The 23,895-nt window shown below is 37.5% G+C and overlaps 1 protein-coding gene across 2 annotated transcripts in view; it reads left to right on the top strand.

The window, feature by feature from the left end:
• The window catches only part of LOC150091210 (ankyrin repeat and BTB/POZ domain-containing protein 1-like), a 309,182-nt gene that overhangs the window by 77,205 nt on the left and 208,082 nt on the right, over window positions 1-23,895 (top strand). Inside the window, exon 1 of one of the 2 annotated variants that reach the window (XM_090382813.1) lies at window positions 14,584-14,693. The exons of the other annotated variant lie outside the window; for it this stretch is intronic. Coding sequence (XP_090238939.1) covers window positions 14,647-14,693 — 47 coding nt within the window. The 5' untranslated portion in view covers window positions 14,584-14,646. Of the gene's footprint in view, window positions 1-14,583; window positions 14,694-23,895 lie in introns of those variants that run through there. 2 annotated transcript variants of the gene reach the window in all.

Here is a 23,895-nt window from a genome sequence, read left to right as displayed (position 1 = left end):
AGATCCTTTTGCAGTAGCATAGTGTCAGTAGTGTCCTTGACAATCCTGCCAACCTTCGTATCGTCTGCAAACTTGGACATTAAGCTTGATATACCATCATCAATATCATTTATAAATACAGAAAACAATAATGGCCCCAATACTGAACCCTGAGGGACTCCACTAAAAACATTAGTCCACGATGAGCAGTGTCCATTGATTACCACTCTCTGTCTTCTCCCCCTTTATCCATAGCAGCAATTTGCTTCCAATGCCATACTGCTCCAATTTGTGCAGCAGTCTTCCATGTGCAACAGTATCAAAAGCCTTTCTAAGATCCAAGTTATATAATATCAAAGTTATTCCCTGCATCCAGTTCTTTTGTGACTGCATCATAGTATCCAATCAAATTGGTCAGGCAAGACTTCCCCTTAACAAAACCATGCTGTGTCTGAGCTATAACTGAAATCTTGTCTAGATGATCCTGCAGTGCTTCTTTAACCAGTGCCTCCATTAATTTTCCTGGAACAGAAGTTAAACTAACAGGTCTATAATTACTTGTGTCGCCCTTTCATCCTCCTCCTTTGTGAATTGGGGTCACATTTGCACATCTCCAGTCCATGGGTACTTCCCCTGAGTCCAAGGAAGCTCTCATAATTATGGCTAAGGGTTTGCTTACTTCCTTTGCTGCCTCCTTTAATATAACTGGATAGATCATATCCACCCCAGTTGCCTTTCTTGTATTTATCTTCAACAATTTCTCCTCCACTTTACTCTCAGTTATTAAAATATTCTCTAGCTTACTGCCAGAGTTGAATACACCTCTGGCATTCCCCTTGCTGAACAACTCCTCATGTGTGAATGTTGATGCAAAATATTCATTCAGTTTGTTAGCTACCTGAGCAGGATCATCAACAGTTGACCCATCGATATCAAGCGGACCAATCTGATTCATCCCTTCCTTCTAGAGTTTACATAAGTAAAGAACTCTTTGCTGTTTTTCTTTGCATCCCTTTCCAAAGATTTCTCGTAATCTGCCTTCTCCTGCCTAACCTCCTTTGTAACTTGGTCACAGATCAACTTGTATCTATCATAGGCTTCTGTGTCACATGTTAATTTGTATGTATCCCATGCATTTTTCTTCTCTGCCATATGTCTCATTAGTTCATCTGACATCCATTTAGGCCTAAACCTTGAACAATATTTTTTAGTTGGTATGTAAAGCCTAGTAGCTTCCAAGATAAGTTCTTTCAATGCTTCCCATTTTGAATTTGCTGTTGGTAACATCATCAGTTGATCCCACTGTATAGAATTTAAATACTGTCTCAGTCCATCGTAGTCGCCTTTACGAAAGCAATAACCCTTCCCTTTACCCCTGATGGTAGTTACCTCTTTGAGTAAATCCCACTGCAGCACACTGTGATCACTGCCACCTAGTGGTTCCTGTATCTGCAGATTCTTAATGCATGAAGAATCACTACTGATAATCAAATCAAGAGTATTACTCCCTCTAGTTGCCTCCCGAACATGCTGATGTAGAAAACAATCATCCAATAAATACACAAAAGCCTTGCTAGTGTGTGAATGACCAGCCCCCAAATTCCAGTCAATATCTGGGAAATTAAAATCCCCCATTATAAGACTCTCTGATTTACTGGCCCACTCTATTTCCCTGTACAGTTTCTTATTATGCTCATCAGAATCATTAGGCCTATAACACACTCCTACTCTCAATTTTGATCTTCCAATGCTTATGTCACACCAAACTGACTCGACACTGTACTGTCCAGCAATGTCAACTGGCTTCACTTCCTTGGATTTTATGTATTTCTTAACTAATAACATAACCCTTCCTCCCTTCCTATCCTGTCTATCCTTTCTGTAGATATTGTACTCCCCAAATTCCAGTTCTGCATTCCTTATATCTGTGTGACACCACATCTCTGAAATCCCCACAATATCTGCCTTTGATGTTTTGAGCAATACCTCAAATTCATCAAATTTATTTACTAAACTCCTAGCATTGGTTTACTCACAAGTGTACATGCAGCTGTTCTTTTTCTTAGCTACCCTAACACAACCTATGTGTTTATTTGTACCCCAATGATTCCCAGCAGTCTCTGAAATATCCTGCATCTTATTTTCCAGGCTGCGCCTCATTCCAATAGAAGCAGTGCAAGAATCACTTTCACCTCTACCAGTAGCTACTGTTAATCTATTGGTCCTTGTATCCCCCCAATCTAGCAGTTTTCCGACCCACCTAACACTACCTCGATAGCATCAGCAAACATTCTTGCACCCTTTCTATTTAAGTGTATCCCATCCCTGTAGAAGCAGTCTCTCCTGTTAACAAGTACAGACCAGGCTGAAAAAAATTCTACCCCTTGAGCTTTGCACAATCTTTCCAGGGCCGGATTGATCGACAGGGCTCTCATCATATACTCCCTCCTATCGTGCCTAGGCAGAATTGCAGACACTTTCAAATTCAACCCTAATTCATGGCTTTTTTTCAACAGTGACCTGTACTTGTTAAGTAATTCCACCGGTCTCCTACTCTTAATATCATTAGTGCCAACGTGTACAACTATATCAACCTTTGTGCCCTTAAAAGATGATATCCGCTCTACAACGTCATCAACCTTTGCCTCTGGCAGACATACCCTGGTCCTGTTCCACCTATCCTTTTTACAAAGCATGTTGCCCGTTTCCCTGACAATAGAGTCACCAACAACTACTAGTTCCTTTGGGACCAGCGCATTCTGCCTTGGGGGCTGCCACTGTGTTGCGTGATGACCAAGTGCAAGCTCCGGCATTGGTGTGGGGGCAGCTGAGAGCTTGATGGGCCCCTCACTTTTAATCCTTCGAGGGCATCCACCCTGTCCTTCAAGCTCTCATATAGGCCCATAACAATGCTGAGTTGTCGCCTGATTTCCTTAGTCTCCTTGCATCGTGCACACACAAAGACATCCCCCATGGCAGTATCATGTCCCGTACCTGACTGCTCCACAAACATCAAGCAAGTAGTGCATTTTAATAGGCTGTGATTCAGAGGGCAACTGCCCCCCTCAGTTCTCCCCTGAGCCACAGCACTCCCATTAGCTTGAGCCTTTTGCTTTGCTGAGTCATGATTTCGATTTAATTTCAATAAAATTTCAATTTCAGTACAAAATTAAAACCCTAAACTTATATCCCAACAGTTATAACGCTATATTTATGTTTCAGTATCGAGTGTTATCTACGAAATCCCTTTATATAACTTCCTTATCAAGTTAAATATTAATTATTTATTTTTTACTAATTATTTATGTTACATAACCCAAGTCGTTATATGTATAGTTAAAAGTACAATTTAATTGACAATGAAGTTCAACAAGATTAATTATCTGATTAATCGACAATATTATGTATTATACTATATTAAGCTTATGCTATCTATTTTGAGATATTTTGTATCGTGAAACAATGGCGGCTATTTACGAACAGTAAACACGTGGATTTGATACCCTTTCCAAAACTAAGTAATACCTACAAAATATCTATCTAAGTTACTTTAATCTAAGTATCGTAAATAGGAATATAAAGCTACTCTAGAAAATAAGTTAATATGCCAATTTAATCTAATAAAACAGAAAATAAATCAGAAAAAACTTCTCTGTTCCAGGAGCGGCAAAAATGTACGTCCGCACAGGCTACTCTCAAAGCTAAGTACTCATAAACCACAAATGCCAGGCATAATGGTGTTTTATATTCATTTACTTTCACCATTAGCTGCAATATTACATGAAGGTGATCCATTATTGAGAATCCTGTCCTAAAGTCAGCTTGCTGTTTTGGTTGATTCTCATCAAGTTTTTCTTCCAATCTGTTACTAATGACCCTTGTGAGCAACTTGTAGATGTAGGACAACAAGCTAATTGGTCTATAATTTCCAGTTTCTGATTTATCTCCTTTCTTATGCAGCAAAATTAAGATTGCATTATTCCACTCCTTAGGTGTCACTCCTTTCTTAATGTATTTTGTGAAGAATCTTACCAGTTTCTATGTCATGTATCTTCCTCCCAATTTTATCAAGTCTATAGTAACTTTATCTTCACCCGGGGTTTTCTGATTCTTCATTTTCTTCAATGCATGTTTTATATCATCAGGAAGGATATTGGGTATGTCGTATGTGTTGCTAATTTATGATCCGTCTTCCCCACTGTTGCCATCAGTTCCTTGCTCCTTGTATAGTAGTAGTAGTCTTCTGCTATAGTCTCTATAGTAGTCTTCTGCTATTTGAATTATGGCCTCTCTGCTATTTATAAGTACACCATCCCTATTCTTCAGGTTCGGTATTATTTATCTTTCTGTATTACTGCTTGTGGCTGCTGATTTAATTAAGTCCTTTGTTTTCCCTTAATGCTTGTTCTACTTTTCTTGTGTTAAACCTTCTTATGTCGTCTCTTAGTCTCTTTCTAATGGCTTTGCATAACTCAGTATGCTCAATTTTGTCCTTGTCAGTGTTTATCTTGTTCTTCATTTGTCATCTTCGGTTCATCATGACAAGTGTTTCTTGACTAATTTTTTATTCTTTGGATTTCTTTTTACCTATAGGTTTCTTGGGCTTTATCACTTTCAGAAAGTTGTATTCTTCATCGATGTCTTGGTCCTGAAAGATCTACAGAAGCTGAAACTTGTTCGTAAGTTCCAATTTGCAACCATTCTTCCTCAATTTGAATTTATCTCCCCCATGTGTAATCTGAGAAATAGGAAGAAACCCATCAACACTGACTTATTCAATCCATTCAAGGCCCTAAACAACTCAGTCAGATAGCTGAAAGGTGCCTAGTCCCCAGGCATTGCAATTTCCAGAACTGAAGCCTTTTTTGGTAAGAGCACCCTTTTGTTCCACCTCACCAATCTTGTTTGCTCTCCTCTGCACCTTTTACAGCAGATCCGTATCCTTCCCAAAATGAGGCCTCTAGATATATATGTAGTACTCAAGAAATGACATAACTATTGCCTTACTATGGCATTAATCACATCCTTATCCTTGCTAGCAAAACTCCTCTATATCATTGACTAAACATCACAAACGGTCCTGGCAGCCACAGTGGGATCAACTGATGATATTGCCAACAGCAAATTCAAAATGGGAAGCATTCAAAGAACTTATTGTGGAAGCTACTAGGCTTTACATACCAACTAAGAAATATTGTTCAAGGTTTAGGCCTAAATGGTTGTCAGATGAACTAATGAGACATGTGGCAGAGAAGAAAAATGCATGGGATACATATAAATTAATGGGTGACATGGAAGCCTATGATAGATACAAGTTGATCTGTAACCAAGTTACAAAGGAGGTTAGGCAGGCGAAGGCAGATTACGAGAGATCCTTGGCAAGGGATGCGAAGAAAAACAGCAAAGAGTTCTTTACTTATGTAAACTCTAGAAGGAAGGGGATGAATCAGATTGGTCCACTTGAGATCGATGGGTCAACTGTTGATGACCCTGCTCGGGTAGCTAACAAACTAAATGAATATTTTGCATCGACATTCACACATGAGGAGTTATTCAGCGAGGGGAATGCCAGAGGTGTATTCAACTCTAGCAGTAAGCTAGAGAATCTTGTAATAACTGAGAGCAAAGTGGAGGAGAAAATGTTGAAGATAAACACAAGAAAGGCACCTGGGGTGGATGGGATCTATCCAGTTATATTAAAGGAGGCAGCAAAGGAGGTAAGCAAACCCTTAGCCATAATTATGAGAGCTTCCTTGGACTCAGGGGAGGTACCCATTGACTGGAGATGTGCAAATGTGACCCCAATTCACAAAGGGGGATCAAAGGCTGACACAAGTAATTATAGACCTGTGAGTTTAACTTCTGTTCCCGGAAAATTAATGGAGGCACTGGTGAAAGAAGCACTGCAGGATCATCTAGACAAGACTTCAGTTATAGCTAGGACACAGCATGGTTTTGTTAAGGGGAAGTCTTGCCTGACCAATTTGATTGGATACTATGATGCAGTCACAAAAGAACTGGATGCAGGGAATAACTTTGATATTATATACTTGGATCTTAGAAAGGCTTTTGATACTGTTGCACATGGAAGACTGCTGCACAAATTGGAGCAGTGTGGCATTGGAGGCAAGTTGCTGCTATGGATAAAGGGGTGGTTGAGGGGGAGAAGACAGAGAGTGGTAATCAATGGACACTGCTCATCGTGGACTAATGTTATTAGTGGAGTCCCTCAGGGTTCAGTATTGGGGCCTTTATTGTTTTCTGTATTTATAAATGATATTGATGATGGTATATCAGGCTTAATGTCCAAGTTTGCAGACGATACGAAGGTTGGCAGGGTTGTCAAGGACACTACTGACACTATGCTGCTGCAACAGGATTTGGAAAGGTTGAGCAGATGGGCTTCGAGGTGGCAAATGAAGTTTAACATTGACAAATGTAAAGTACTACATATGGGAAACAGCAACCCCAGAGCAACGTATCAACTCTGTGGTACTACACTGACAGTGGTAGAGAATGAAAGGGACCTGGGGGTGGTGGTGCAGGCAGATATGAAGTTCTCTGAGCAGTGCAGACGAGCTGCAAGAGTAGCTCATGGTGTATTGTCAATGATATATAGGAATTTTTCTAGCAGGGATAAGGAGGTGATTATTCCCTTGTATAAGGCAATGGTCAGGCCACACCTAGAGTACTGTATACAGGCCTGGAGGCCTCATTTCAGGAAGGATGTAGAGCTGCTGGAACGAGTACAGAGAAGGGCAACTAGATTGGTGAATGGGACAAAGGGGTTCTCTTACGAAGAAAGGCTTAAGTTTTGCAAATTACAGTGTCTGGAAACTAGGTACCAGCGGGGTGATCTGATAGAGGTGTACAAAGCCTTGAATGGTTTGAGCATGCTCAATGCTGATGGGATTCTTCCTCTAGCTCAGAAAAATCACCTGAGAGGGCATAAATTCAAATTGAGGAAAGACAGATGTAGGATAGATGTGCGGAAATTTGCCTTTAGCCAGCGGGTGGTTGGTGGGTGGAACAGACTTCCATCCCTTGTCGTGGAAGTTGATAGCCTAAATAAGTTTAAGGCTCAGCTGGACAGGTATTTTGAACGAACAGAGGGGTGAAGTGGAAGTGGGTTTTTTTTTTTTTTTTTTTTGGCTGATGCTGCATAAGCTTGCTTTCTTGCATCAAATGCCTCTACTAATGCTAATGCTAATGCTAATGCTGTACTGCTCATAGAACTTCATACCCGACTGCACTTACCTTCCCCCACATCTTTTTCATTCTCCATTAATCTGGGTATGATACCACAATTGGCATATTAATCTGGGATTACTGCTCATATGAAGTAATTACTTTGCATTTATTAATATTAAACTTTAGTATCCACTTCTCAGCAATCTACCTTATTGTGTAGATCTTTCAGTAGCATACATTGATTGCAATGATTAACTACCCTGCCAACCTTTGTTATCATCTGAAAACTTGGACATTAAGTCTGATATGCCTTCACCAGTATCATTAATAAATATAGAAAATAACATTGATCCCTCACTGCACTCTGGGCTCTGCTGATAACATAAGTCCAAAAAGAGCAGTGGCCATTGATAACCATTCTCTGTCTTCTTCCACACAACCCTCACTTTATCCATAGCAACAACTAGTAGTAGTAGTAGTGGGATGTGATGCAAGAAAGCAAGCGTATGAGCTTATGCAGAATCAGCCAAAAAAAAAAAAAAAATTACAAAACAATCCCCTCTAAATATTTGTCTAGTTCTTCCTTAAATTTATTTAACCTATCAACTTCCACAATGACAGATGAAAGTTTGTTCCAGCAATTAACCACCCACCGGCTAAAGGCAAATTTCCGCACATCTATTCTACATCTGTTCTTCCTCAATTTCAATTTATGCCCCTTAGGTTCGTAATCTGAACAAGTGGAAGAATCCCAGCAGAATTCAGCGTGCTCAGCCCATTCAAGGCCTTATACACCTCAATCAGATCACCTCACAGGTGCCTAGTCTCCAGCTGCTGCAATTTGCAGAACTTAAACCTCTCCTGGTAAAAGGATCCCTTCATTTCCCTCACCAATCTTGTTGCCCCTCTCTGTACATGCTCAAGCAAATCTACATCCTTCCTAAAATGAGGCCTCCAGACCTGCACACAATACTCAAGGCGTAGCCTGACCATTGCGTTAAACAGAGGGACAATCACCTCCTTTTCCCTGCTAACAAAATTCCTGTATATCATTGACAAAACCCCATGACCTGCCCTGGCAGCCTGTCTGCATTGCTCAGAAAACTTCATATCTGATTGCACAATTACTCCCTGGTCTTTTTCATTTTCTACGTCATTAAGTGTAGTACCACACAGTTGGTACGTTTCTCTGGGGTTACTTCTACCCAAATGCAGTACTTTGCATTTTTCAATGTTAAACTTCAGTTGCCACTTCTCAGCCCATCTGCCCAAATTTTCTAGATCCTGTTTCAGTAACACACTGCCATTACTGTCGTTAACAACCGTGCCAACCTTTGTGTCATCTGCAAACTTCGATACTAAGCCTAATATACTTTCATCAATATCATTGATAAATATACAAAACAACAGTGGACCAAACACCGAACCCTGTGGGACTCCACTAATAACATTAGCCCATGAAGAGCAGCACCCATTGATTACCACCCTCTGTCTTCTCCCACTCAACCATCCTTTTATCCATTGTAGCAACTTAATACCAACTTAATACCCTTAATACCATTCTGCTCCAATTTGTACAGTAGTCTTCCATGCGCAACAGTGTCAAAAGCTTCCCTGAAATCCAAGTACAGTCAGTCCTCGTATAGCACGATAGTTGTGTTCCTATAAACCCTCGTGAAATGCAAAATCGTGCAATATAAACAACAGGCCCTATGGGAAAAATGGAGTTAGGTGCCGACCACCCAAGATTGAACACACATTTGTAACCAAAACATTACCAAACACAATAAATTATCGTAATAAAATACTTACGTATTTTATTGCGACTCTTACGTAATAAAATATTGCTAATGCTTTTGCTTCTATCGTAAGCAAACTTGTTTTTTGTTTGGTATTCTATCGAAACAGATGACAGCCGTTCCATCTCTTCCAATTCTTTGTGCCTTAATCTAATGGATTTTGTTCCTGCTATGAAAGTTGTTTTTATTTTCTCTGCATTCTTTGTAATTCTTGGTGTTGCCTCATTTAGGGCTGTAGCACGTGCAATATCACATGGTCTTTCATTTCACTCAAAGTGTTTCACAATTTCATATTTTTTCTCTATCAACTGAGGTGGACTGGCCATAAGCCTTACCGGGGAAACCCCGGTGGGCCGGAGGCCGGTGTGAATTTGGCCATAAACGCTAGTATGAAGCCACTACAAATTTTCCCGGGTAAGAATTTTTGATCCAGTCCGCCTCTGTTTATCGATATTGCTTTTCTTTTTCTCTCTGGATCTGTAGTGTCTTCACCAGGACACTTCCTTTTAACACCTTTTAAGTATTTTACTCATTTTTAGGGAATGAAGCACAATTAAAAAATGAGGAGGCACGCTTGATGCACATAAACAAAGCTGCACGCGTGTAGCAACTGAATAAACAACACCATGAACGCAGAGACACACTATGAACACCTCACTAGCTCACATTTTACTGAAGCACATTTCTGGGGGTTACTACCATAAAACAATAAAAACAATTTCCAGTTGCATTCCTGTTAGTGGAATCTGTTATAAACTGGTAGTAAACTCCATCTAATTGCATTTACGATAATACCGATAGCTGGAATTGTGTGGGTTTTTACGTTATTATGGTTAAATGTGTTTCCCCTTCACTGATATAAAAAACATAAATACATTTTCAGAATCTTCTCTTCATTCCTATCGTGTTGCGTTCAGTTGGGGTGATTCCGTGTTCAACTGCCATTTCTTGTAAACACAAAGGCGAATTGTGCATAAGTGAATTCAGTTTGTGTTATATACGATATCGTTCCCTATTTATAAATCGTGTATGATCGAATTTGTGTAGTGTAAACACGTGTTATACGAGGACTGACTGTATATGATATCAAAATTATTTTTTGCATCCAGTTCCTTTGTAACCACAACATAATAATAACCAATCAAATTTGTCAGACAAGACTTTCCCTTAACAAACCCATGCTGTGTCTGAATTATTGCTGTAGTCTTGTCTAGATGATCCTGCAATGCATCTTTAACCAGTGACTCCATTATTTTATACGGAACAGAAGTTAACTAACTGGTCTGTAATTACTCATGTCACCCTTCGATCCCCCTTTGTGAATCGGGGACACATTTGCACAACTCCAGTCGATGGGGACCTCCCCTGAGTCCAAGGATGCTCTCATAATTATGGCTGAGGGTTTGCTTACTTCCTTTGCTTCCTCCTTTAATATAACTGGATAGATTCCATCCACCCCAGATGCCTTTCTTATGTTTAACTTCAACGATTTCTCCTCCACTTTGTTCTCAGTTATTACAAAATAATTAAGCACCCTGTTACAATTTGATAACCTTGTGGCATTTTCAAACCTTAATAACTCGTCATGTGTGAATGTAGATGCAAAATACTCATTCAGTTTGTTTGCTATAATTTTCAAACCTTAATAACTCCTTATGTGTGAATGTAGATGCAAAATACTCATTCAGTTTGTTTGCTATCTAAGCAGGATCATCACCAGTCGAACCATTGATATCAAGTGGACCAATCAGATTCATCCCCTTCCTTTTAGAGTTTATATAAGTAAAGAAAACCTTGCTGTTTTTCTTAGCATCCTTTGCCAAAGATTTCTCGTAGTCTGCCTTCGCCTGCCTAACCTCCTTTGTGACTTGATTACAGACTTGCTTATATCTATCATAGGCTTCTGTGTCACCTGATAATTTATATGCATCACATGCATTTTTCTTTTCTGCCATGAGTCTCATTATTTCATTTAACAGCCATTTAGGCTAAACCTTGAACAATATTTCTTAATAGGTGTGAAACGTTTAGTAGCTTCCACTATTAATTCCTTGAATGCTACAACTTCCTCTTAATGCCACACTTCTCAAATTTGTATACTAATCTTTTATGTGCAATAGTATGAAATTCTTAACTGAAATCTAAGTATATACTGCCTAAATAATTTTTTTTTGCATTCAGTTCTGTTGTTACTGTGTCCAATCAGAGATGTCAGACAAAATCATCTCCTAACAAATCCATACTGTGACTGTTTTATAACTGCATATCTATCTAGATTATTCTGCATTACTTCTTTAACCACTGACTGCATTATTTTCCCTGTAACAGAAGTTAAACTAGCAGGTCTGTAATTACTGATGTCTCCCTTTCATCCCCTTTGTGAATTGGAGATATATTTGCACATCTTCTATTCATCAGGACCTTCCCTGAATCCAGGGATGCTCTCTAATTATGGCTTAATGTTTGCTATCCTCTTTTGCTGCCTCCTTAATATAATTGGATAGATTCATCCCACTCCAGGTACATTTTTCCTCTCCTCCACTTTCCTCTCAGCTATCACACGATCATTCAGCTCCCAACCAGAATTTGACTCACTTATGTCATCCCAAAAAAAATTCTTCATTTGTGAATGTAGATGCAAAATACTCATTCAGTTTGGCAGCAACCTTAATAGGATCATCAACAGTTAATGCATTCATATTTAGAGGATCCAGTGTGTTTCCAAACTCCTTCCTTCCACTGTTTACTTAATTAAAGAAGTCTTTTCTGTTTTTTATTATTATTATTATTATTAGCTATATGGTGCAAGGAAGCCTTATGCTGCACTGGTCAAAAAAAAAATTCCCTATTATCCTGAGAGAGAGAGAGAGAGAGAGAGAGAGAGAGAGAGAGAAGTAGAAAAGAATCACCAAGAAAGGGAAGAATGATGAAATCCAGCTCAGGACCCTGGGTGTGCCAAGCCCATACTCACCAGATGTGAGCCCCTGGGGTACTTTCTTTGCATTCTCTGCCAAAGATATCTGATAATCTGCTTCAGCTTGCCTAACTTCTTTGGTGACTTGATTGTCACCTAGTTTATATATGCTATAGGTATCTGTATCAGCTGATAACATCCCTGAGTGTTTCACATTTAGAATTTGCTGTTGGTAACTTCATCAATTGGTCTTACTGCATAGAACTTAAAAACTCTTTGTGACTGCTGTAGTCACCTTTATGAAAGCAGAAGCCCTTTGTCTTGAACTTTGATGGTATTTACATCTTTAAGTAAATTTTACATCAATAAATCTTAAAGTAAATCCTACATCAATAAATCTTTAAGTAAATCCTACATCAGTAAATCTTTAAGTAAATCCTACATCAATCTGCAGAATCATAATGTAATAAGCTTCACTATTGATAATCAGATCAAGAGTATTGCTCTTTTCTTGTTCCTCTAACATGCTGGTGTAAGAACAATCATCCAGTAAATGTACAAAAGTCTTGTTACTGTGTACTCTATATGTCTGTGCAGTTGTTTGTTGTAGTCACTGGATTTGCTATAAGGAGATTTTTTTTTAGATTGTGCTTCAAGGGGACAATGGTTGTCTTGTGCTTGTTATTTGCATTTTAGGAGCATTAGCAACTAAGGCCATATTGCTCCATGATATGCGGTAGTCATTCCCTGACCTTCCCGCATCCTCCGTATTTGGTGGTGACGGGCTCGAACCCCGGTCTAATCAAGAAGCGTGTGCTACGCACTGCTGCTCCTTCCCACCTGGCTACGGAGGCGCCTCAATGGTTGTCATTGCTAATATTTTTGTATGGGCAACTCATACAGATGCTAACTGATATTTCATGCAGTGAACTCTAGCAATAAGAGGATCTAGAGGAGTACAAAGTGTAACATATGAACTTGCATGTACAACTATTATGTACTATACAATCCTGCTAAGAAGTGTCAGGAGAAATTTAGGAGGAAGTTCCCCTATATCTGCATTCTACACAAAAATACAATTTATAACTTAGTAAACAAAACAGACACCAGCAAGTATTAACAGAGACAAAATTAAATGAAATCAGTGTGTGTGTGTGTGTGTGTGTGTGTGTGTGTGTGTGTGTGTGTGTGTGTGTGTGTGTGTGTGTGTGTCATTGACTTTGTAATTCTCTTAGATGCCTTGCACAGAAGCTGGAGTATCCAAGAGTATTGTGAAAACAGCAAAAAAATTGTTTGTACTGCTGCTCTACAAAATAGTAGTGTTGCAATCCTTGTAGCTGCAAAGTCACTTAACCAGAGTTAGTTATTGCAGATACCTCCTTTACATACATTCCTTCACTTAGCTCATTTCAGAGAAATTGACCCAGAATTTATAGGTTTTTTTTGTGTGAGACATGATTTTTTTGTTTGCTCACTTGTGAGCAAACAAAATAATACATACTGGAGCTCAGAAAAACTACACCTTCTGCATATAGCTGCTCTCCACGATGTGTGTGTTTGGAAAATTACTGGACCTGTGTTTTTTACAGGGACAGTTAACTCAGATTTTATTCTGGTACTGTTATCATTTCTTAAGGAACTAACAAATGAAAAACGTTCTGGGTATATTTCTAGCAAGACTCTACTGCTACCACGCATCCATCCAGTCACAAAATGCACGCACTGCAAAATGTGTTTGGTGAAAGGTTTTAAGTCTTAGATTATGGCTACCATGTTCTCCAGACATCACTCCCTGCAATTTTTTTTTTTTTTTTTTTTTAATGAGATTTTAAAGGATGAGTATACAGAAAGAAACCTCTTACTCAGGGTAAACATTGAAGTTGGACTGGCTAGCTTTACCATGGGAACAATTGCATGTGAGCCAAAATCTTTTCAGAAGTGGTGCAGAATACATCAAAAGAGCTGATGGATATCACTTTCAGCATCTCCTTTAATGAAAAAGAAAAGTAGGCATTAATTATGTTAATAAATAATGAAGGTAATAGGCACTGTGCTTGCTTAAAAAGTAGGTACTACTGCACTGTATTTCTGCAGCGATTTTGATTTGTAGAGCTGACTGAACAAAAATGCCAGTGAGAAACATGCACTCATCTGGTGTGGTAAACTGTGATCAATGGCACTTATTGTTTTGTGAAACTTTACACTGCTGGATGACCATATTCTTCTTTTAATTGCAAATGAGAAATAAAAATTTTTTTTTCTCTGAATACTTTAGTGAAATTTCTTAACCTAACAGTATGTAATGGTTTAATTATAATAAATAAACTGTTATGGAATAATAAATAAACTGTTATTGATGGAATATTACCAATGAGCACATGATATGTGCTCATTGGTAATATTCCATCAATTGCCATTGATTGCAGTTTGCCATTTGGTCCCTCATTGTAGTTCTTTTTGTTTCTTAGTATCAAACTTAACTTAATGAAACCTAACTTATTTTACTGAAACTTATGTCTGGTTAGGTTATGAAAATGAGGATAAGTTAATAAAATTGTTATTTTCTAATTTGCAGTTAAAGAAGTGCTTGTTCATGAAACATCAAGTGTGTTTGAATTGCAGATTACCATGCATACATTTGTGCTCTCAAAGGAGTGGATGAGCAACATGCTTCACTTTATTGCCTCAGAGTACAGACATGGCCACTTCTGTGTGAGAAGGCTCTACCACAAAATTATGGCGTGACAAATCAGAGGCCGAATAATGTTTTGCTCTTCACTAGTGCTAGACATGGCCCATAGAAAATTCAAGTTAGCTGTTATTTCCTTCACTCATATAAACTGATTAATTAATTTATTATTCTAAATTTCTTTTTGAAAATATATTAAATATTTTATTCATAAAATATAATATAAAAAGAGTACCCCATAAATATATATAAAAAAAAACAGTACCTCTAATAAATAGTTTATTTACTGTTTTTTAAGTGGAACTAATTTTGATTAAATTATGAACAAAGTAAATAAATAAAGTCATTGTACTTGGTATAGTGTCTTTTTGTACATGCTATGAGAAGAGTGGGTTTGCTACTACTTAGTGCATTGATCCATATTTGGAGGCACTTTGCCACAAGTTGCTTTGATATAGCACAACTAAAAGGCCCTGCTCCGATGGAGAAGCATATTTATTTTTTATTTAAATCCTTGCCACTACCTTTTGGGCCTCATTGGTGGGCCAGCAGGCATTGTGAAAACCTCAACAAGCCAATGACAAGATATATTCACAATGTGTGAAATGCAAGGTGGGGGCAGTAAGTGAAACTTGAGGCCTTTCCTATAGATAAATAAATTATCTTTATTTGATATACTAAAAAAAAAAAAAAATATATATATATAGAAACCATTGAAACAGTCATCTAAATTTTAGAATTGAAGAGCAAGTATGTAATATCTGTAATGTCAGTAGTTAGTTAGAGGAAGTTAGAATATATCTTCCTCAGATATATTCTAACTTCCTCAGAATATATCTGAGGAAGTTAGCTTGAATTTACAAAGAAAAATTCTCCAGTTTTTTTTCACAGTATAATCATTTACATTTATTTTTTATTTTTTCACCTTGTCATCTTTTACAGTAATATAAAATGTGATGTAGTGAAGAAATACAGTACTCAGAAATACAGTGAAGAAATACAGTAAATATTCTAGTACTTAGTGTTATATATTAATTTATAATAAATGGATTTACACATCATGAAAATGAATTACAAAATGCAGAATATTCATTTGAATAGTTTTTGTATTCAAAATAGACAAACATATAAAATTTAAAAATTTAAAAAATATCTCTTTTACAGTTTACAGTTTTCATACTGTAAAAAAACTTATCGCTGCCATTGAGTTTATTAGGTAGTAATTTAATATATAGCATCCAAACAAAAATATATATTTCTTATAGACAAAAATTAAGCAAAACAATACTTTTTCTAAAGATATATCAAAAGCAGATATTGTCGGGATATCAGAGACATGGTGCCACACACATAAGCAGTGCAAAATTGGAATTTGGGGAGTACAATGTGTACAGAAAGGATAGACAGGACAGGAAGGGAGGAGGGGTTATGCTGTTAGTTAAGAAACACATAAAATCTGAAGAAGTGCATCCTGTTGACATTAGTGGACAATGCAATGTTCAGTTAGTGTGTGACATAAGCAATGGGAAAGGGAGAATGGTCCCTTATAAGCCTAATGAATCGATGAGTATAATGAGCAATTGTGCAGAGAAATAGAGCAGGACAGTAAATCAGAATGTCTTATAATGGGGGATTTTAACTTTCCAGATATTGACTGGAACTTGTGGGTTGGTCACTTACGCTAGCAAGACTTTTGTGGATTTATTGGATGACATGTTTCCTACAGCAACGTGTCCAAGAGGCAACCAGAGGGGGTAATACTCTTGATCTGATTAATCAGCAGTGATTCTTCATGCGTTAAGAATCTGCAGATAAAGGAACCACTAGGTGGCAGTGATCACAGTATACCGATGTGGGATTTACTGAAAGATGTAACTACCATGAGGGATAAGGGGAAGAGTTTTTGCTTTCATAAAGGTGACTATAGTGTTCTCAGGAGGATTTTAAATTCTATACAGTGGGATAAACTGATGATGATACCAACAGTGAATTCTAAATGGGAAGCCTTCAGGGACTTAATCTTGGAGGGTACTAGGCTTTTCATACCAACTAAGAAATACTGTTCAAGGTTTAGGCCTAAATGGATGTCAGATGAATTAATGAGGCTTGTGGCAGAGAAGAGAAATGCATGGGATGCATATAAATTATCAGAAGTCTATGGCAGATATAAGCTAGTCTGTAATCAAGTCACAAAGAAGGTTAGACAGGCGAAGGCAGATTATGAGAAATCTTTGGCAAAGGATGCAAAGCAAAACAGCAAAGAGTTCTTTACTTATGTAAACTCTAGAATGAAAGGGATGAATCAGATTGGTCCACTCAACATAGCTGGTTTGACTATAGATGATCATCCTCAGGTATTAAGTTGCTGATAAACTTAATGAGTATTTTGCACCTACATTCACACATGAGGAATTATTCAAGGAGGGGAATGTCAGAAGTTTATCAAACTCTAACAGGAGCTACATGATTTTGTATAACTGAGAGCAAATTGGAGGAGAAATTGTTGAAGTTAAACCTAAGGAAGGCACCTGGGGTGGATATCGAGTTATATTAAAGGAGGCAGCAAATGAAGTAAGCAGACCCTTAGCCATAATTATGAAAGCTTCCTTGGACTTTGGGGAGATCCTTGTTCCCAAATCAGAAAGGGAAATCAAAGGGTGACATGAGTAATTACAGACCTGTTAGTTTGACTTCTGTTCCATGGAAAATAATGAAGTCACTGGTTAAGGAAATGATGCAGGATTATCTAGACAAGACTACAGTTATCGTTCAAACGCAGCATGGGTTTGTTAGACAAGACTTCCCAAAGGGAAAGTCTTGTCTGACAAATTTGATTGGATACTATGATGTGGTCACAAAGAAACTGGATGCAAAGAATAATTTTGATATCATACACTTGGATTTTAGGAAAGCTTTTCATACTGTGGTACATGGAAGACTACTGTACAAATCAGAGCAGTATGGCATTAACGGCAAGTTGCTACAGTGGATAAAAGGGTAGTTGAGTGGGAGAAGACAGAGTGTGGTTGGACACTGCTTTTCACAAACTAATGTTATTAGTGAAGTCCCCCAGGGTTTGGTGTTGGGCCCATTGTTGTTTTTGGTATTTATCACTGATATTGATGAAGGTATATCAGGGTTAATGTCTAAGTTTGCAGACTATACGAAGGTTGGCAGGGTTGTGAATGATAGTAATGATGGTATACTACTGCAACAGGATCTCGAAAAGTTGGGCAGATGGGCTGAGAGGTGGCAACCGAAGTTTAACATCGAAAAATGTAAATACTGCACATGGGTAGCAGTAACCCCAGATTAATGTATCAACTGGGTGGTACTACACTCAAGTAATGGAGAATCAAAAGGATATGGGAGTAATTGTGCAGTCAGATATGAAGTTTTCTGAGCAGTGCAAAAAGGCTGCAAGAGTAGCTCTTGGTGTCTTGTCAATGATATACAGGAATTTCAGAGACTGCTGGGAGTCATTGTGGTACAAATAAACACATGGGTTGTGTTAGGGTAGCTAAGAATAGGAACAGGTGCATGTATACTTACATATACACCAATGCTAGGAGTTTGGTAAATATATTTGATGAATTTGAGGTATTGCTGAAAACATCAAAGGCAGATATTTTTGGAATGTCAGAGACATCGTGTCACACATATATAAGGAATGCAGAACTGTAATTTGGGGAGTACAATGTGTACAGGTAGGATAGACAGAATAGGAAGGGAGGAGGGGTTATTCTATTACTTAAGAAACACATAAAATCCAAGGAAGTGAAGCCAGTGGAAAGTGCAGTGTCAAGTCAGTTTGGTGTGACATAAGCATTGGGAGATCAAAATTCAGAGTAGGAGTGTGCTATAGGCCTAATGACTCTGATGAGTATAATAAGAGACTGTACAGGGAAATAGAGTGGACCAGTAAATCAGAGAGTCTTATAATGGAGGATTTTAATTTCCCAGATATTGACTGGAATTTGGGGGCTGGTCATTCACACACTAGCAAGGCTTTTGTGGATTTATTGGATGATTGTTTTCTACATCAGCATGTTCGGCAGACAACTAGAGGGAGTAATACTCTTCATTTTATTATCAGTAGTGATTCTTCATGCATTAAGAATCTGCAGATAAAGGAACCATTAGGTGGCAGTGATCACAGTGTGCTGAAGTGGGATTTATTCATCAGGGGTAAAGGGAAGGGTTTTTGCTTTCGTAGAGGTGACTACGGTGGTCTGAGACAGTATTTAAATTCTATACGGTGGGACCAACTGATGATGTTACCAACAGCAAATTCAAAATGGGAAGCATTCAAAGAATTTATCTTCTAAGCTACTAAGTTTAACATACCAACCAAGAAATACTGTTCAAGGTTTAGGCCTGAATGGATGTCAAATGAACTAATGAGGCATATGGCAGAGAAGAAAAATGCATGGGATACATATAAATTAATGGGTGACATGGAAGGCCTATGCTAGATATAAGCTGGTCTGTAACCAGGTCACAAAACAGATTAGTCAAGCAAAGGCAGATTATGAGAAATCTTTGGCAAAGAATGCAAAGAAAAACAACAAAGTGTTCTTTACCTTGTAAACTAGAAGGAAAGGGATCAATCAGATTGTCCACTGGATATTGATGGTTTAACTGTTGATGATCCTGCTCAGGTGGCTAACAAACTAATTGAGTATTTTGCATCTACATTCACCCATGAGGAGTTATTCACCCTGAGGTGATTTAAACTATGGCAGTGAGCTAGATGATTTTGTAATAACTGAGAGAAAAGTGGAGGAGAAATTGTTGAAGATAAACATAAAAAAGGCACCCGGGGTGTACAGGATCTATCTAGTTTTATTAAAGGAGGCAGCAAAGGAAGTAAGGAAACCCTTAGCCATAATTATGAGAGCTTCTTTCTATTCAGGATAGGTACCCATGGACTGGAGATGTGCAAATGTGACCCCAATTCACCAAAGAGCATCAAAGGGCGACACAAATAATTATATACCTGTTAATTTAACTTCTGTTCCAGGAAAATTAATGAAGGCACTGGTTAAAGAAGCACTGCAGGACCATCTAGACAAGACTTCTGTTATAGCTCAGACACAGCATGGTTTTGTTAAGGGAAAGTCTTCCCTGACCAATTTGATTGGATACTATGATGCGGTCACAAAGGAATTGGATGCAGGGAATAATTCTGATGTAGGCGCCTCCGTAGCCAGGTGGGAAGGAGCAGCAGTGCATAGCACACGCTTCTTGATTAGACCGGAGTTCGAGCCCGTCACCACCAAATACAGAGGATGCGGAAAGGTCAGGGAATGACCACTGCATATCCCGGAGCAATATGGCCTTAGTTGCTAATGCTCCTAAAAACCAAATAACAAAAAAAAACAAATAACTCTGATGTCATATATTTGGATCTTATGAAGGCTTTTGATACTGTTGCAAATGGAAGACTGCTGAAGAAATTGGAGCAGTGTGGCATTGGAGGCAAATTGCTGCTATGGATAAAGGGATGGTTGAATGGGAGAAGACAGAGAGTGGTAATCAATGGACACTGCTCATCATGGACTAATGTTATTAATGGAGTCCCTCAGGGGTGTTGGGTCCATTATTGTTTTCTGAATTATAAATGATATTGATGATGGTATATCAAGCTTAATGTTCATGTTTGCAGACAATACAAAGGTTGGCAGGGTTGTTAAGGACATTAATGACAGTACGCTGCTTCAACAGGATCTAGAAAAGTTGAGCAGATGGGCTGAGAGGTGGCAAATGAAGTTTAACATTGATAAATGTAAAGTACTACATATGGGAAGCAGTAACCCCAGAGCGACGTATCAACTCTGCGATACTACACTGACAGTGGTAGAGAACGAAAAGGACCTGGGGGTAATTGTGCAGGTAGATATGAAGTTTTCTGAGCAGTGCAGACGGTCTGCAAGAGTAGCTGATAGTGTCTTGTCAATGATATACAGGAATTTTTCAAGCAGGTATAAAGGAGGTGATTATCCCCTTGTATAAGGCAATGGTCAGGCCACACCTTCAGTACTATATACAGGTCTGGATGCTTCATTTTAGGAAAGATGTAGAGCTGCTGCAACAAGTAGAGAGAAGGGCAGAGAGATTGGAATAAAGGATTGGTGTTACGAAGTAAGGCTTAAGTTCTGAAATTGCAGCTTCTGGAGACTAGGCACCGGTGTGGTGATCTAACTGAGGTGTATTAATCCTTGAATGGATTTAGGAAGCTCAGTCCTAATGAGAGTCTTCCTCACTATATAGAGGTGCAGAAATTCTCCTTTAGCCAGCGGGTGGTGGATATTTGGAACAAACTTTCATCAGTTGCAGTGGCGGTCAACAACCTTAAATAAGTTCAAGGCAGAACTAGACAAACATTTGGAGTGAATGGATAGGTGTAATGGGATGGGTTTTTTTTTTTTTTCTTTTTGGCTGATGCTATATAAGCTTGCTATCTTACATCATATGCCTCTACTAATGCTAATATATGCTGTATTTAATGTACACTGGAGATTATGTTATTAAGATAATCGATTTAGATTATATTGCATTTAAATTTAAATGCAATATAAGCTAAGTGAATTTATATTTTTTCTCTTCCTGCCTTTATGGTACCATTCATCATTTTACAGTAATTGTTCAGCAAAGTATTATTTGCTGTCAAAACAAACAAATATATAATATCCTTATGGGTTTAAATATCACCACTGGGTAATATTTAAATATTACCCAGTGGTGATATTTAAATTATTTAACAACCAGTACTCTAAGATAAAATTATGTATAGGGAATTCAGGTAATCAGAAATAAGAAAAACAAACTGTAACGGCAAGAAAAATAAACAAATTTTAATTAACATAAATAATATTGAAATAAACATAATTTTTAGCCAACAATGTTGTACAACACATTATTCTAATAATTTCCAAATCATTGATTGGTTTTGGGAAATCGTTTTTGATGCCTTTTCTTTGACACAATTATTGCTTGCTAGATGATGTCCCTGCCTGAGCCATGATTTGACATAAGGAATTGCATCAAATTCTTCTAGCGATTTTCCATTAAATTGATGGTCATTAGGTGACTTGTTGTTTCCACAGTAAGAGAATTTCATTTATTCTCAATAATTTTATTCATGGTACTAAAGCCTCTTTGAGCTTCCACAGCATTAACAGTGATAGGTTTCAGGGTTTAATAAGTTAAAATAGCTGAGAAGATCATTTTATTTTTCATTTACATTATTGAACAGCAATCGCATTCTCATAAAATGTATTGGATGATCAAACAATTTTTCTCTGTGAATCGATGTTATTTTTTGCTTTACTTCAAATGGTATATTATACTTCTTATTTTTCATAATATCTTCTGCTTCTTTTTCATGTGGTCCTTTATTTGATTTCGTATATTCAATTGATTTTATTGTTCGATGAATTAATCTATCAGCTTTGATTAATGAAATATTTATTTCTTGTAAAGCTGTAGAGTATTGAAATCTCCACTAGGATGTCATTAATTAAGGCCAAATGTTTAAAAATATTTTCATTTTTGAAGTGTTTCACCATTCCCACTTCATGATTTTTATTAAAATGAATATACAAAGTTTCGTAGGACTTCCAAACAGCTTTTGCAGATATTCCAGATATTCTCCCTATTTTCAGTACTTTAGTTCCAAACACTTTAGAAATATCATTTAACTCTCTTTGATGCTTATTTGAAGTATGAAAATAAACATACAAAGTTTATCAAGAAAATGCTGAAAGTAGTTTACTTGTTTTACATCTTATTGCATCATCAAGAGACAACTGAATACGGTGGGTGAGACAGTGCCAGATACAAACATTTGGAAATTTTTCCAAAATTTTGGCAAAAAGTCCTGACTTTTTTCCTAACATCACACTGGCTCCATCTGCACAAAATCCAATAAGATTTGCACATAAATAATTTTCATTGAAACCGTAGTTCTCCAGAACTGATATCTAGGTTTGGTAAATTATTTCAGATGTTCCTTCTAACTCCACAAGATCAACAAAAACAGTTAAACTATCTTCAAAGTTTTGAATTTCTGATTTTAAATAAACTATTAAGACACTCTTATGGGAAATAGTTAAAACTTTGTCAATAATAACTGAAATTTTACTGCATTGACTTATCAATTTTCCGGAAACTTTCTTTCTTATTTCAGTGGAGATGTGTTTGGTGACAAGTGGGACCATAAATCTAGAGTGCAAAGATACTCCTAAATTGACATTATTCTTTTTTTACAAAGCCATTAAATGTTCCATGTCAGTGAATAGTTTATTGCTTTTAATTATGGAATAAATGGTATTAAAGATGCTTATAGTGCTGTTTAAATATTTTTCATTAACCATGTTAATACTGTTTGAAATAATATGTTTTTCGGATGTTTTGATTATATGTAATGCTTTTTTTGTGTGAAGCTGACTCATGATGTTCTTTCAGTTTTTTTCTCATCGATGATTGCATATTCTTTTTATTAGAACCGTGAGCTTTGACAGAACATGATTGCCACTCTGATGAAATATGTAAGTGTTTAGCAGTGAAAGTGCCTTTGAACACCACTGGCATCCCACATCACATCACTGGCAATAATACGCCATTTGTACTTATTTTTGAAATAATCCAGTTGTTTTTTATTCCAGAAATGCAAATTGTTTATTGTGTTTTGTACTAACTTCTGCTCAGAATGAGAAAATCTTTTGCGCTGTATTGACTGTTGCACAGTTTTAGATGAATTTCCAAGTCGTAGTTCAATATCAACAGTATCATAGCTCTCTCTTGTGTTTCTGTTGTGTTTCTTCCATTTCTGTTGTTGAACGTTTAGTAGAAATGTTCAAAAATTTATCCAAACCATGTTGCCTCTTCGTAAGGGTTACAATTTAAACAATTTATTATAAATGCAATTTAAAATCACTACTCACAAAGTAAAACTCCACATGCGTTACTTATTGCTGTGAGTAAACTTTTAAGAATTAAGGAGCATACACAAGCTCAGTGCCTGAAATCAGCTCAAACTACTGACGTGGAAAAGAGTGAAACTGGAAGGTTATGAGGGATTCAGTGTATACTTCAGACTGATAATGTCCACCGTCTGTTTACCTAGAGTGCAACAATACAAACTAGTTTCACGGGTAAACTTTGCTGAGATTTCCCATAGTTCTTGTGTAGGCCTTCTTTACCTTTGCCACAAGGAGTTCACACCTCACCAGAGTTACCAACCTTAGAAAGCAGACTTATGGGAACTGGCCTCAAAATTATACATTATGGTGAGATTGGCAATGCTATAACACTCCCTC

This window comes from Mastigoproctus giganteus, chromosome 1, assembly GCF_048544385.1.
Source record: "Mastigoproctus giganteus isolate SK-2022 chromosome 1, ASM4854438v1, whole genome shotgun sequence".
Taxonomy (NCBI): domain Eukaryota; kingdom Metazoa; phylum Arthropoda; class Arachnida; order Uropygi; family Thelyphonidae; genus Mastigoproctus; species Mastigoproctus giganteus.
Note: the sequence above shows the minus strand (reverse complement) of the source record. Positions and strands in the feature narration are given on the sequence as shown.